Raw genomic sequence first — 15661 nt, 5'->3', positions numbered from 1 at the left:
TATTTGTGAAAATGTCCGAACTCAAATAGTCTTTGTCAAAATAACGTGGTCCCTGTGGTAGAACGTTCATTTTGATTGCCGATTTTCTGCATTTATCAAAAGTCCCATCATGTTGCCTGATTTCAGATGTGTCCGTGTAAACATGATTATTAGGGAAATCGTTCTGTTTGCAAAGCATCAACACTTTAAAGGAACTATTATATTGACCATACTTATACACAATAATTACATTATAACCATGGTCAATTTAAACCCGGAGCGTATCAACTGAAACGTCATGTAGTCTACATTGAACACGTATAGCCTAACAGTGTCACAGATAGGGTTTTTACTTTTGAAAAAAGATTGGCAAGATTAGGAGAAATCATGGAGGTATCCGACGCTAATCACTTTTTCATGAAAGTAAAATGAAGGGCAGGTTATATTTCATGCTTTCATTCCGTCCCTAGGAGGGGTGCGTCACTTGGGTGGGTTGAGTCACTGATGTGGGTTGTGCCGTGGCGGAGATCTTTGTGGGCTATGCTCGGCCTTGTCTCAGGATGGTAAGTTGGTGGTTGAAGATATCCCTCTAGTGGTGTGGGGGCTGTGCTTTGGCAAAGTGGGTGGGGTTATATCCTTCCTGTTTGGCCCTGTCCGGGGGTATCATCGGATGGGGCCACAGTGTCTCCTGACCCCTCCTGTCTCAGCCTCCAGTATTTATGCTGCAGTAGTTTATGTGTCGGGGGGCTAGGGTCAGTTTGTTATATCTGGAGTACTTCTCCTGTCTTATCCGTTGTCCTGTGTGAATTTAAGTATGCTCTCTCTTTCTCTCTTTCTTTCTCTCTCTCGGAGGACCTGAGTCCTAGGACCATGCCTCAGGACTACCTGGCATGATGACTCCTTGCTGTCCCCAGTCCACCTGGCCGTGCTGCTGCTCCAGTTTCAACTGTTCTGCCTGCGGCTATGGAACCCTGACCTGTTCACCGGACGTGCTACCTGTCCTAGACCTGCTGTTTTCAACTCTCTAGAGACCGCAGGAGCGGTAGAGATACTCTTAATGATCGGCTATGAAAAGCCAACTGACATTTACAACTGACATTTACAACTGACTTGCTGCACCCTCGACAACTACTGTGATTATTATTATTTGACCATGCTGGTCATTTATGAACATTTGAACATCTTGGCCATGTTCTGTTATAATCTCCACCCGGCACAGCCAGAAGAGGACTGGCCACCCCTCATAGCCTGGTTCCTCTCTAGGTTTCTTCCTAGGTTTTGGCCTTTCTAGGGAGTTTTTCCTAGCCACCGTGCTTCTACACCTGCATTGCTTGCTGTTTGGGGTTTTAGGCTGGGTTTCTGTACAGCACTTTGAGATATCAGCTGATGTAAGAAGGGCTATATAAATACATTTGATTTGATTTGATTTTATATATCGTCCCACTCATTCACTGACTAAAGACACAGTGAAAAGGTCCTGCTCATTAATATTCTCAGTGTGCTGCTATTGGGTTTTATTCCTTTTGACTCGTCGTTAGTTGTGGAGGAAGATAACAAGTATGCTAATAGTTAACAGGGTTTTGTGAGGTGACTGGCTATACTATACTACTGAGGAGTTATGACTGACGTTAGCGGTATTAGCTGTTAGAGGGCCGGTTAATGCTAACGGTGGGGATTCTAATGCGGAAGTACATTCTAGAGGAGCAGCCCAGTAACCTTTTAGTGCCCAACACATGCTATGCAGGTTTAGGGGGAGGTCTACTAGGGGAGGAGAGTGCCACCAGCTATGAAAAGGTGTATTTTAGCATAACATCCTTCTAATTAAATTAGCATTAGCCAAAAACCTGTGCTAATCACAAGTTATTTTATTCCACTAAACGTGTAGCAGCGAACCTGTTCACGATATTAACAACAGAAATACTAGGAAAAGTTAAAACTATAAGAGTATGCACACTACTATATGATACAAGACATTAAAGGATCATTAGTCCACATTAGCATGCGACTGGATAACGGCTAATTGCTAAAGAATAGGCTAACACACCAGGAGGAAGCTCAATGCTTTCGTCCCAACCTTTTTTGTACGCTGGCAGCACAACCCCTCAGGTTAGGGGTTAACTGTGAGAAAAAGGGGGTAAGGGAGCTTTGAGCAGCAAACTTACTTCATATGCGGACGAGGAAAAGGCCGAGTCCTTTTTCGGAAGGGTGACACACGAGAGGGACCAAAAAATAAAAAGTACAGGTTTAATCGGGGGTTTATTTTGCAAAGAAAATAACACAAGGGGGTCAGGAGTTGACAAGGTCATTTACCAGGGTTTTTACTGCGAGAACAAAGTTAGACCATCGCTTCCGATAGTTTATCCCGTTTCAATTTATGGCCCGAAGAGACTAGAAGGAACAGAGACAAAATGGCCCCTTCACAACAATACGTTTCCTCTGAACAAACACTTCATCAGGTTTTCTGGGGCCTTTAAGCTGACCCGTTGTGACTTCGATGCTGACTAATCCCTTTTTTTTTTACGAACTTGAGGCAGCCAGGCGTTGAAAAAAAAAAACCTTTGTTCACGTTTGCGTTGAGCAGTAAGATCTTTCCACCGCAAAGCCACACTCAATTGTGGTGATGAAAATGAGGGGAAACAGTTAGATCAAACTAGCTTCTCGCTCTTTTAGTTCAGGTCACGGCCAGCTTTCTTGCACCTCTACTCTCATCCGGTGCAGTTCCTCCCTTTCATAACTTTGGCCCATTCACTGCAGATCCTGTCCAAACCGTGGTGGCTGCATCGGGTTACCATATGCTGATGGGTAACATAACACTGATTTATTCTGTGGGGAGAGGGTCAGGAAGTATGATACCGCTCGCTTCCCCCCTCCGTGCTATTGAAGTCCTTTGAGGTGATGAGGTGATTGAGCACATCAGAGGACTTGGTGATATGAACTCCGGGGCTTGGCACTCTGACATTTCGAACTGTGTGGATGTGTGTCTCTCAATCACTGCATCTAAGGATTTTAGTGTGTGCGTGTGTGTAAATGTGTGTGTGTTTATCACTGTTTGACAATGCGAGTGTGACAACAGCGCCAGCCGGTCTGTCTGTGTGTGTGTCTGTTTATGTTGGTGTGCCAAGTCTCCCACCCTTTGAAATATCTTTATCAACTCCCACCGGCCTGTCACCACCAATATACACAGAGGCGGCGAGACAGTGGTATGAAGGTTCGTTTCTGACATGTGACGGAGGAGAGAGAGACGTGCAGAGAGACACTCACTCTGAACGTCAGGTCATGGGCCAGGGGAGAGGTGTTGAAGTACTCGAAAATTGAGTCCTGGAAATCAGGCAGTTTCATCCCTGTGTTTAGAAGAGAAGGACAGTCAGCTATTATGTTCATAGGCTGCATTTAAACAATTCTAGAGAGGAATAATGTTAATATTTGTACAGTTGAAGGGAAACATGTAACTGACATTACTAGAGAATGAAATGTAATGTTCTGTTTATATCTGAGAGGTAATCCTTAGAAGTTATGGATGTATGTGCATCTCCAATGATCAAATAAAACCAAACAAACCTTATTCTAAACCTGTACGACCAACTACAATCATACAACAGTTGTATGAAGTATAGTATACCAAATACTGGTTATATTAGTCCAGATGAAGAGACTCTAACAACCTAGAGCACCTTCAGAAAGTATTCACACCCCTTAACTTCTTCCACAATTTGTTGTGTTACAGCCTGAATAAAAAAAAATATTAAATTGCGATTTTTCTTTATTCACTGGCCTACACAAAATACCCCATAATATCAGTGGAATTATGTTTTCCTACAATTATATATATTTTTTTTACTATATAATAAAAAATTAAAAGCTGAAACGTCTTGAGTCAATAAGTATTTAACCCATTTGTTAATTATGGCACGCATAAATAAGTTGAGGAGTAAACATTTGCTTAAAACAGTTCCAGAGTTTAATGGCTGTGATAGGAGTAAACTGAGGATGGATCAACAACATTGTAGTTACTCCACAATACTAACCTAATTGACAAAGTGAAAAGGAAGCCTGTACATAATACATTTATCCAAAGCATGCGCTCCAGTTTGCAACAAGGCACTAAAGTAACACTGCAAAAAATGTGGCAAAGGAATTCACTTTTTGTCCTGAATAACAAATGTGTGTAGCAAATCCAATACAACACATTACTGAGTACCATCTACATATTTTCAAGCATAGTGGTGGCTGCATCATGTTATGGGTATGCTTGTAATCATTAAGGACTGGGGAGTTTTTCAGGATAAAAAATACATGGAATGGAGTTAAGCAGGGGGGAAACCCTAAGCAAGGAAAACCTGGTTCAGTCTGCTTTTCACCTAACCCCGGGAGATTAATTCACCTTTCATCAGGACAATAACCTAAAACGCCAAATCTGCACTGGAGTTGCTTACCAAGAAGACAGTGAATGTTCCTGAGTGGCTAAGTTACAGTTTTGACTTAAATCTTCTTGAAAATCTATGGTAAGACCTGGAAATGTTTGGTTGTTGATCATTGCTCGACAATGTGACAGAGCTTGAATAATTTTGAAAAGTATAATGGTTAAATGTTGCACAATCCAGGTGTGGAAAGCTCTGAGAGACTTACCCAGAAAGACTCACCGCTGTAAATGCTGCCAAAGGCACTTCAACAAAGTATTGACTCAGGGGTGTGAATACTTATGTAAATGAGATATTTCTGTATTTGATTTTCAATACATTTGCAAACATTTATTAAAACGGGTTTTCACTTTATCATTATGGGTATTGTTTGTAGAGGGATAGAAAAATGTATATTTTATACATTTTGAATTCAGGCTGTAAAACAACAAAATGTGGAAAAAGTCAAAGGGTATGAATACTTTCTGATGGCAATGTATTTGTGTAGGGTGACATATGCCAGGGAAAGTTTAGGGGTAATGTATGGTTGGCCAGAGGGTAGGTTCAGGGTTAGAGCATGGTTAGCCAGAGGTTAGGTTCAGGGTTAGAGCATGGTTGGCCAACCTTTGACCGAGTGGGAGCGGCTCTCCAAGTCCTTCTTCATGCTCTCCAGCTGCTCCGCCATCTCCCTGCTCCTGGACTCGGAATCCTTCAGTTTGCTGTGTGAGAGATTGAAAGAGAGTGTGTGTGTCATGGGGTGAGAGAGAGAAAAACATGTGGTTTCCACATCATCTCATGTCTGGTACCATATAATAACTTCATATGTGACTGGTTTCAGGAAAGTAGGTCTATGTCACGCGTCACTACTTAATTTTAACAAACTTTTTTTTAAATCAAAATGTGTTTTTTGTCAGAAATGACTTCTGGAACATGTGAACTTTCATGCGCCTTAATAAAAAATGTGTACGCCATCTGTAAATCCGAATAAAATTGTTAAATTACGAGCCTAGTTGGTTTAGCCACAGAAAAAGTCTTGATTGGTTGAGATAATGACTCGGCAAGACATGCCGAGAAATTATTTTGGATTGGTCTGCCATGTAGCTCACTTCTGTCTATAACATGAGCTGGTCAGTATGTGTAAGTAATCCATTCTAACACAGCTCTTTTGAAAGATAACACGTAGTAAAACTGCAAAAGTGTTCCTCTCCACTTTTTGGAGGACCGAGTTTTGAAATCAGTGGAATTAGAGAAGGATCGCTAAGGAGATAGAGAAAATTCTAGCGTTTGATTGCAAATATGCAGACAGAGTTGAAAAGAGAACACACAGAAGGCTGTTGTATAAAAACCTGTCTCCGGATTATACCTTCAAACTAAGGGCAACCATGGTCCATACATGTATACGGACAGGTAAGTTAGTCTAGCTATCTCAATTTTCAGATATTACACGTTTCTAATTTTGTCAGAAAGTCGTTTTCATTTCAAGTTAAAGTGCACTTTTAGCTGGTTAACGTTAGCTGGCTGGCTCGCTAGCTAACGTTACGTGTATGATCCGTGTGCAGTTATATTACTCGTATCTCCGAGCCAATTGCATTGTTAGTTATAGCCTAATGTAGCTAGCTAACTTTGAATCTGGTTGGTTAGATACCTGCAAATTCATGCATGGTAGTAATGTTATGAGTTGGGATTATGGTTCATTTTTACGCTATTTATTATTTTATTTAACTAGGCAAGTCAGTTAAGAACAAATTCTTATTTACAATGATGGCCTACACCGACCAAACCCTAACGACGCTGGGCCAATTGTGCGCCGCCCTATGGGACTCCCAATCACGGCCTGTTATGATACAGCCCAGAATTTAACCAGGGTCTGTAGTGATGCCTCTAGCCCTGAGATGCAGTGCCTTAGACCGATCCACTAGCTACACATCTAAACAAAAGACCACTACCATGCAAGTAACCATTTTAATAGAATGTTCATGATGTCACTGCGACAACTGTCGATAGACGTAGCTGATAAATTCACTCTGGCCGTCTACTGCGATTTCAGAGCACTTGTCTGAGTGTGCCGGAGCGCAGAATAACTGACAAATTTACAAACGCTCAACACCCGTTGAATATGGCCGGTGTCCGTAAATGTTGGCAAAAAAGCGTAATTCAATTGTTGCCAGCAGCACAGTTGCAGTCACCAATGCTCTGAATAACATAAATACAGCCAAACCAGCTCTGCTAGGGCGAGTAAAATGGTCAGTGACCTGTTGTCTCATTTGTGTCGAAGTAGCTAACAAGCTAGCCAACGTTAGCGTGGGCGCTTGACTGCTGCTGTTAGGTCAGAAAGCTCGGATCAACCCTACTCCACGGCCAGAACGTCCAGTATGCACACTGAACACTCAGAGCGAAATGCTCTGAATTTACGAACGGACAATCTGACAATGCTCTGAATTCATCACTCTGAGCACACTCTGGCACTCCAGATTAAATGTACAAACACACCCGTAGCATAAACCAGCCTTTAGCCTTGAAATCTTTGGTTGTTTAGTACATGGAATGTGTGTGAATGAGTGTGTGAATGCTTAAAGGGATGGGTGGGGATAAGGCTTTAGAGGTGTGAACGATGCTCAATGGGTGTAGACAAAGAGCTCTCCAGTAGGTGTACCAAAACATTAAAAGGCCATTTTCTCAAAAGTGAGGTTACAAGTTGATCAACTTTCAAAGGAGAATTACTTTCCCATTGTTCCTCAAATGCAGTTTGTGATATACCGAGTCTCTACTATTATCCAATGTAAAAAACACCATTTCACATTTTGCGACATAAGACTGAATCCAGGTGGTGGGTCACATATTCCAAATAGAATGCGTTGTATTGTGTATCTGAAAAATAAAACGAATATTGTAACAAAACAAAGCTGCAACATCGTATGGGAGCGCCTTCCTTGCAATTCCGGTGCGTCACACATACACACTACGCGCACTGAGGATGGTGCAAGCCAAAACCTATGCCATTACAAAAGAGGATTTAGAGTTGAGCACATTCTCTTCTTTACGGTTGGGGGGGGGGGGGGGGGCCTGGGCGGGGCTGACCTTTCAAAGGAGATGTTGGCGGCTTTGAACTTGCGGAGCTCCTCCTGGACCAGCTGCTTGGCCCGAATCTCAGCATCCAGGGCCAACTGCAGCTCCAGACGGGCCGACATGTCCAGCTTCTGGCTGCGACGCACCTTCCACAGGGGGTCCTGGGGACGAGGCATGATTATTATATTGTATTCAGGGTGGGGAGCAAGGTTTCATTTGATTACATTAATCAGTGGCCAATTATTGGGTACGGTCGATTCAACTCGCTCTGAGTATGGGGTGCAGTTAAGAGTACGGCGCTGACAACATCAGGAATGTGGTTTGGATTCTCTGGTGGGCCAAAATGGCTTAACTAAGTCACTTAACTAATTCCTGTCAGAGATGAGTGACTCTGCAACTGGCAAATAAGGTCACTTCCTCTATGTCCTGAATCTGCTCCTGTATTCACATTCTCCACATGGAAAGTCTGGTGACTGGTTTTCCAGGAATCACTGGATTCCTGTCTATAATCAAGCTGTGATGTAATAGTCCACATGTAATTCAATAGAGTGTGTAAGATGTAAGAATACATCATTCGAGAAAAAATAGATAACTGAACCTCAATGAAAACACCTGTTCAACAATAAACCTCAAACACAACCATATCGGCCCAACTAAAATACAACTCAGCAGGTGCAAAGATCCTATGAGATTTCATCAATTCCACCCTACCCTCTCTCACAAACACATGCGATGGACGCGTTTTATTGAGCGAAGGAGGGCGCGCCATTCAGCTGCCGATGACAAATTGACTTTTCAGGAAGCTGTAATGACATTCCGTGGATGCTGGCGGATCGCGTAACATCGCGGCCTAACGAGACAGGAAATGATGAGGCATCATATGGGGGGAGGGAGAGAAAGAGCAAGAGAGACAGGAGAGAAAGAGAGAGATAGGGGCAATATGTCTGGAATGGATGCTCATCTCAATATCACGTTCAGGATCGATACAGTGCTATATACTGTATGTGAACCACTGACCGCAATGACATGCACTGTACAAACGTCAATATGGAGCACAGTCCAGGACATTAAACTGTGTGTACATTTTGCACAGCACAAATGTGGAGCCCTTTTTACTCAAAGTAGCTTGAGTGCTATATGAAATGTAATTGCTTAAATTTTGTTCATTGTGACTGAAAGCCATGTCAAATACTGTGCCTTCTACCAATAGGTGCCCTTTGCAAGGCATTGGAAAACCTCCCTGGTCTTTGAGGTTGAATCTGTGTTTGAAATTCACTGCTCGACTGCGAAACCTTACATATAATTGTATGTGTGGAGTACAAAGACGAGATGTCATGAAAAAATCATGTTAAACAAAATGATTGCACACGGAGTGAGTCCATACAACTTATTATGTGACTTATTAAGCACATTGTCACTCATTAACTTATTTAGACTTGTCATAACAAAGGGGTTGAATATTTATTGCTTTCCATTTTTAATTGCACTGAACAAAAATATAAACGCAATACCTAAAGTGTTGGTCCCATGTTTAATGAGCTGAAATAAAAGATCCCAGAAATCTTCCAAAAGCACAAAAAACGTATTTCTCTCAAATTTTGAGTACAAATGTGTCTACATCCCTGTTAGTGAGCATTTCTCCTTTGCCAAGATAATCCATCCACCTGACAGGTGTGGCATATCAAGAAGCTGATTAAACAGCATTTATTTTTTATTTAACTAGGCAAGTCAGTTAAGAACAAATTCTTATTTTCAATGATGGCCTAGAAACCGCCTTGTTCAGGGGCAGAGTGACTTTTGACCTCGTCAGCTCAGTATTCGATCTTGCAACCTTTCGGTATCTAGTCCAACACTCTAACCACTAGGCAACCTGCCGTCCCAGCATGATCATTACACAGGTGCACCTTGTGCTGGAGACAATAAAAGGTTGTTTTAGAGAATTTGGTAGCACGTCCAACAGGCCTCACAACCGCATACCATGTGTATGGCATCGTGTGGGAGAGAACTTTGCTGAACAGAGTGCCCCATGATTGGCGGTGAGTTATGGTATGGGCAGGCATAAGCTACGGACAACGAACACAATTGCATTTTATTGATGACACTTTGAATGCACAGATACCGTGACGAGATCCTGAGGCCCATTGTCGTGCTATTCATCCACCTACTCATGTTTCAGTCCCATGTCGAAAGGATCTGTACACAATTCCTGGCAGCTAAAAAAGGCCCAGTTCTTCCATGGCCTGCATTCTCACCAGACATGTTACGTATTGAGCATGTTTGGAATGCTCTGGATCAACGTGTACGATAGCGTTTTCCAGTTCCCGCCAATATCCAGCAACTTCGCACAGCCATTGAAGAGTGGGACAACATTCCACAAGCCACAATCAACAGCCTGATCAACTCTAAGCAAAGGAGAAGTGTCGCGATGCATGAGGCAAATGGTGGTCACACCAGATACTGACTGGTGTTCTGATCCATGCCCCTTCATTTTAAGGTGTATGTGACCAACAGATGCATAACTGTATTCCCAGTCATGTGAAATCCATAGATTAGGACCTAATTAATTTATTTCAATTGACTGTTTTCCTTATATGAACTGTAATTCAGTAAAATCTTGGAGATTGTTGCATTTAAACATATTGATGCAGTAGTAGCTAAGATGGCCGACAATAAAGTGTCAAAGTGTTAACACTGTCAACAAGGCAGGTCCTACAGGCCCTAGTTTTGTCGCACCTTGACTACTGTTCAGTCGTGTCATCAGGTGCCACAAAGAGGGACTTAGGAAAATTGCAATTGGCTCAGAACATGGCAGCACAGCTGGCCCTTGGATGTAAACAGAGAGCTAATATTAATAATATGCATGTTAATCTCTCCTGGCTGAAAGTGGAGGAGAGATTGACGTCATCACTACTTTTATTTATGAGAGGTATTGACATGTTGAATGCACCGAGCTGTGTCTAAACTACTGGCACACAGTTCGGACACCCGTGCATACCCCACAAGACATGCCACAAGAGGTCTCTTCACAGTCCAAGTTCATATCAGACTATGGGAGGCGCACAGTGCTACATAGAGCCATGACTACATGGAACTCTATTACACATCAAGTAACTAATGCAAGCAGTAGAATCAGATTTAAAAAGCAGATAAAAATACACCTTATGGAGCAGCGGGGACAGTGAAGCAACACAAACATTGGCACAGACACATGCATACACACACACACACACACACACACACACACACACACACACACACACACACACACACACACACACACACACACACACACACACACACACACACACACACACACACACACACACACACACACACACACACACACACACACACACACACACACACACACAAACGGATTTAGTACTGTATGTGGTAGTGGTGGAGTAGGGGCCCGAGGGCACAAAGTGTGTTGTGACATCTGTGAATGTATTGTAACGTTTTTAAAATGGTATCAACTGCCTTAATTATACCCCCAAAATATTTTGTTCAGTATCATTTGTAAAACAAAAGAAAAAACAAATTACACTTGGACATTATGGGGTGGTGTGTCCAGGCCAGTAGTGTCCGGGCCAGTGTCCGGGCCATCTTACAGTATCAGTCTCATCCAAAACAGATATCAAATTCAATTCTGCTTTCTAGTTCTCCAAATTCTTGAAAGTAGTGGCAGTCGTTTTAAATACACCTAACTGGGGACGTCAAACCCACTTTCAAATGAGTCAGAAATATCATGTCATAATTCAGATCACGCTGGCTATTCCAAGTTATTTTCTCTCACAAAAATCGAAATCACCAATCAGAAGAAACTGGCCATATGAGTGACAGACGGGTGACACTATCGGCATGAGAGCAGCCCTCTGCCCAGCCCATGGCGGAGCGTCACATCCGCAGTGATTGGAGGCTGGGTTTGATTGACACACGCACTCACCCACTTTTCTCCCCCAACCGAGGGAAAGGGCTTCAGGGAAGTGGCCACTCCAGAGCGTTGCTGGGGGCGGCAGGTTAAAACAGTAGAGCACTCCACACACACTTCAACACTTCAGCAGAGTGCACCAACACAAGATTGCGAAAGAGAAGAGAAGGGACGGTTTTCTGGTCCAATAAATCAGAATGTAATAAAGAAGTGGGCCAAAGGGATAGCTGTCTGACTAAGGGCCAGGGACAATGTATGTCGATTTTTTCCCCATTCTAAATCAAATGGTTTCTCTACCATAGAGGAGTTAAATGCTTTTTCACCATGGCTCCCTATTTCATACATAGTTCTGTACTTTTAACAGGAGCCCTATGGGCCTACAGTAAGTCAAACTAACTCCATAAGCACCGTATTCCATACATAGGGCTCTGGTCAAAAGTCGTGCACTATGGGGCCTAATCAGTGTGGCCTTGTGGTTAGCGTGTTCGCCCTGAGATTGGAAGGTTGATACCAAACTATAAAAATAGGACCGTATTTGTCTCGACTTGGCACTCAGCATTAAGGAAATAGATTGGGGGTAAGGAAGGCGACAGATTACCGTTCTGTCCAGGGGGTGTACTTGTACCCTCACGCTCCTATGAGTCATTCCGGCCAACTTTCACTGGGAAGCACCACTGGGGCATCGGAAGAATTGTAGGTTTATACTGCAGCACAGCAGTAATAACAAGGTAAAATGAGTAGACAGGGTGTAGCCTACACACTACACAGCTTGTGGGGCGCAAAAACAGCTGCTGTACCCTCTAGTCAGGCACCTGACCTGGATCGCTGTAGTGCGCCAATGGAGTGTGTAAAACAAGTTGTTATAAAAGGATAAAAGTGTTTAGTAGGGGAACTTTAGAATCACGACAACAAGGGAAAGGAACCGTCTGATGTGGTGGTGTTCCCTAGAGACGCCTGTGCTCAGACCGGGGGGTGGGGGCTAATTTAACAATGACAGATTGAATCCCTGGATACAAACACCACGGAGGGGATGGGGCGTGTGCGTGGGTTTCTCTCTGGTACCCATCCTACCAGGGATCTGGAGCCCAGGCTGGAGCAGCGGAGTGACTCGAGCTCCTCGGTCATCTTGGAGGCCAAGGCCTGCAGGTAGCCGCGGGCGTCCTTCTCATCGCTCACCCTACGGGGGTCAAACAGACATCAGCTTAGGAAAGGTTTCTGAAGAATCTATACAGGCCGTACACAGGGTTTACTAAGGCTTACACTCATTAAGGCACACCATGGCAAAACATTTTAAAACAGAAAAGGAACATTTGCTATCCTGTTGGACAAGTTCACGGCCCCGTATGGCTGCCTTTCCGCTCACCACTGGATGATCTCGGCAATCTGGGCCTCCCAGTGAGCGACGCTCTCCTTCTTAGAGACCAGGTCCTGTAGCTCGTCCTCCAGCTTACGGTTCTGAGCGGTCAGCTTGTCCACAAACGTACACAGCTGAGAGAGAGAATGCGGGAGATAGCAGGAGATGGATGGGGGGGAGAGAGAGAGAGTGACAGGAAAGGAGAGAGCAGGAAAGAGGTAGAGAGTGGGGGGTGAAGAAGAGAGCGGTAGCGAGAGAGAGAGTGTGTCAGGATAAGTGTCCATTCACAACACCCGTCTTTCCCACAGCGTGTACCTCTGTACCTACGTGTGGTCCTTACCCTGTCGGTCTCCGCGGTCAGCCTGCTGTTGTCCACGGTCAGCATGCTGCGCTCACGCTCGTACTTGTCCTTCAGAGCGCCCACTGCCTCCGCCATCTCGGTTTGCCTGCACACACACACGCACAGAACGAGATCTCAAGTAGTCAAGTCTGCAGGTCAAACAAATAAAGCGGTCACCCCTTGGTTACACAGCTTGGGGATGGGGCAGGAGAAATGTAGCCCCTCTTACATCCATAGACGGTTCATAGATGCAAGTACTGACCATTCCATGAGATCTAAACGATAGGCTTGTTTTGAAGCTATAGTGCTTGTTTATAATTAGGTTGTTTACAAAGATTGGAGTAAAACAAGTTTATTTTTGGGGTTCTGATGGGGTACGACAGTTGAACTGAGCTCATAAGTTATATTCTCCAAGAATCAATGGGTATAAATAATGAATTTAGAAAAAAAATGTTTTGTTACTTTAGCCATATAGTGGATGCCAGCCCAGCCCACCTCTCTCACTCTCGACAAAGCCTATGCTATTAAAACCTGTTCTAGCTCAACGTCTACTATCCTAACCCACCTCTTGCTCTTGGAAAAGCCTATCCTAAACCCACCTCTCTCTCTTGGCTTTCTCCAGCTTGTCCTTGAGCACGAGCAGCTCCTTGTTAAGGGAGAGCTGCTGGCTCTCTGAGTCATGGAGCTCCTTCCGGAGGCCCTTGAGCTCGCTGGTGTGGGAGGCCTCGCGGCGCACCAGCTCCTCCTCGTAGAACAGCACCTTCTTGTCCAGCTCCGACTTTACCTTGGACAGCTCCAGAAGCAGCCTTGGGCTGCTGCTTCCGCTGCCGCACGCGCTGCCCAGCTGCTTCACCTGGGGGGAGGAAGCGAGAGAAATGGCAAATAAACAAAAAGTGTACAACATGAAAGAGAGAAAGTTAATAAATCCTCTTAAGGATCTACGGCATCGGTGTCCCTATACCGGGACGGTTGTTGCAAACGTGTGCTATTGTGACAAGAATGATGTAAGTAACAACAAACTTTCCAGGACATAGACATGTCTTATAGAAGCTTAAATTCTTGCTAATCTAACTGCACTGTCCAATTTACAGTAGCTATTACAGTGAAACACGACCATGCTATTGTTTGAGGAGAGTGTACAACAAAACTTTTATCACGGCAACTGGTTTGATACATTCATCTCTGAAGGTAAATAATGTACTTACATTCAGTAATCTTGCTCTGATTTGTCATCCTGAGGGTCCCAGAGATAAAATGTAGCATTGTTTTGTTGGATAAAATCAATTTTTATATTCAAATGTAGGAACTGGGTTCTACAGTTTGAACCCTTGTTGAAAAGGAAAAAAACTGAAAATGGGGTGGACAAACTGACAGGCTAGCAACCTCTCAAAAACGACAGACAAGAATGTCTGAAATGCTTCTCTCATTTTTTCTCTCATCATTATTGCCTTGCTTCCTGGAAGCCAAGGGACCTCCCAATCCAGCCCTGACTGAGTCAGCCCTGGTTTAGATGAGAAGTATATACAGTAAAGTAGTTTTGAATGCCAGGCCACAAACCTTGCTCTAATGCAACCCAGCCAAGCCTCCATAATGCTCTATGAGGGCCAGCTGTTAGTCTAGACCCATTGCCAACAACAACAAACACAACTATATATAGCCATGCCAGAGGGAAGACCCCTCAGCTAGCTGGGGAGAAGGGAGGGGAGAAGGAAACAGATAGAGCAGGGGGATAGGGGAGAGAGTATGAGGATAGTGGAGAGCGAGAAAGTGGGGGAGGAGAAAGAGAGAGAATGAAAGGGAGAGTAGGGGGATAGGGGAGAGAGTACGTGGATAGGGAAAAGGGTGGAAAAGGAAGGGAAGCATAGCAGGGAAAGGAGGTAGGCGGGAGAAGGAGAGGTACTAGTAGGCTGTAGGGAGAGGAGAGTGGAGACAGGTAGAGGAGGGAGAGGGGAGAGAACCTGAAAGGGCACTGGAACATTAGTGAAAAGGAGAGTGTGAACTCTGACCTTGAGGGTCTCCAGTTCCATCTCCAGCTGTTTGGAGTAGACCTCGCTGTGCTTGCGCAGCTTATGCTGCTTAGATGCCTCCGCCTTGGCCTCCTCCAACTGGGCCTCCAACTAACACACAAACACATGGAGACAAAGCAGCGGTTAACATACACACAGAGTTTTATATCCTTCTACCAGGAAATATTTATGCACACATACCACGTTCTCATTCTGAACCACACCAAACATTCATGGGCATGTATTGAGTAAATATGTGTCTTGGCATTATGCATACCAGTACTGTGAATATGAATGAACAGTATTGGGAGATGGTGAGGAGATGAGACATTGGTCTATCAACTTGCCACCATTGAACCCTCCCTGGCCCCATTAACTTTAGCTGGGGTCACCAAAACCCATGTGGACTCTGTTAGCGCTCATCTCGGGGAAGGCCTGAGGGTGCATCTCAATAGTCTAAACTCTTCATCTGCACTAATCTAAAAACACGGCCAAAGCAATATGGGAGGAAGCCTACTAGGAATTCGCTTTAACCTGCCTAGTTCTTCAGTGGAGGACGCTATTTTAGGACTACTGAGATACAACCCT

General features: G+C 44.1%; 1 protein-coding gene across 1 annotated transcript in view; it reads right to left on the bottom strand.

The window, feature by feature from the left end:
* The window catches only part of LOC129824894 (serine/threonine-protein kinase MRCK beta-like), a 130455-nt gene that overhangs the window by 31092 nt on the left and 83702 nt on the right, over positions 1–15661 (bottom strand). Inside the window, 9 exon segments of the mRNA XM_055884444.1 lie at positions 2142–2171; positions 3241–3320; positions 5001–5095; positions 7455–7603; positions 12445–12550; positions 12737–12861; positions 13068–13173; positions 13667–13920; positions 15074–15184. Of these exon segments, the coding sequence (XP_055740419.1) occupies positions 2142–2171; positions 3241–3320; positions 5001–5095; positions 7455–7603; positions 12445–12550; positions 12737–12861; positions 13068–13173; positions 13667–13920; positions 15074–15184 (1056 nt within the window).

The sequence above is a fragment of the Salvelinus fontinalis genome, chromosome 27, assembly GCF_029448725.1.
Source record: "Salvelinus fontinalis isolate EN_2023a chromosome 27, ASM2944872v1, whole genome shotgun sequence".
Lineage (NCBI taxonomy): Eukaryota > Metazoa > Chordata > Actinopteri > Salmoniformes > Salmonidae > Salvelinus > Salvelinus fontinalis.
This window is presented reverse-complemented; position numbering and strand designations above follow the sequence as displayed.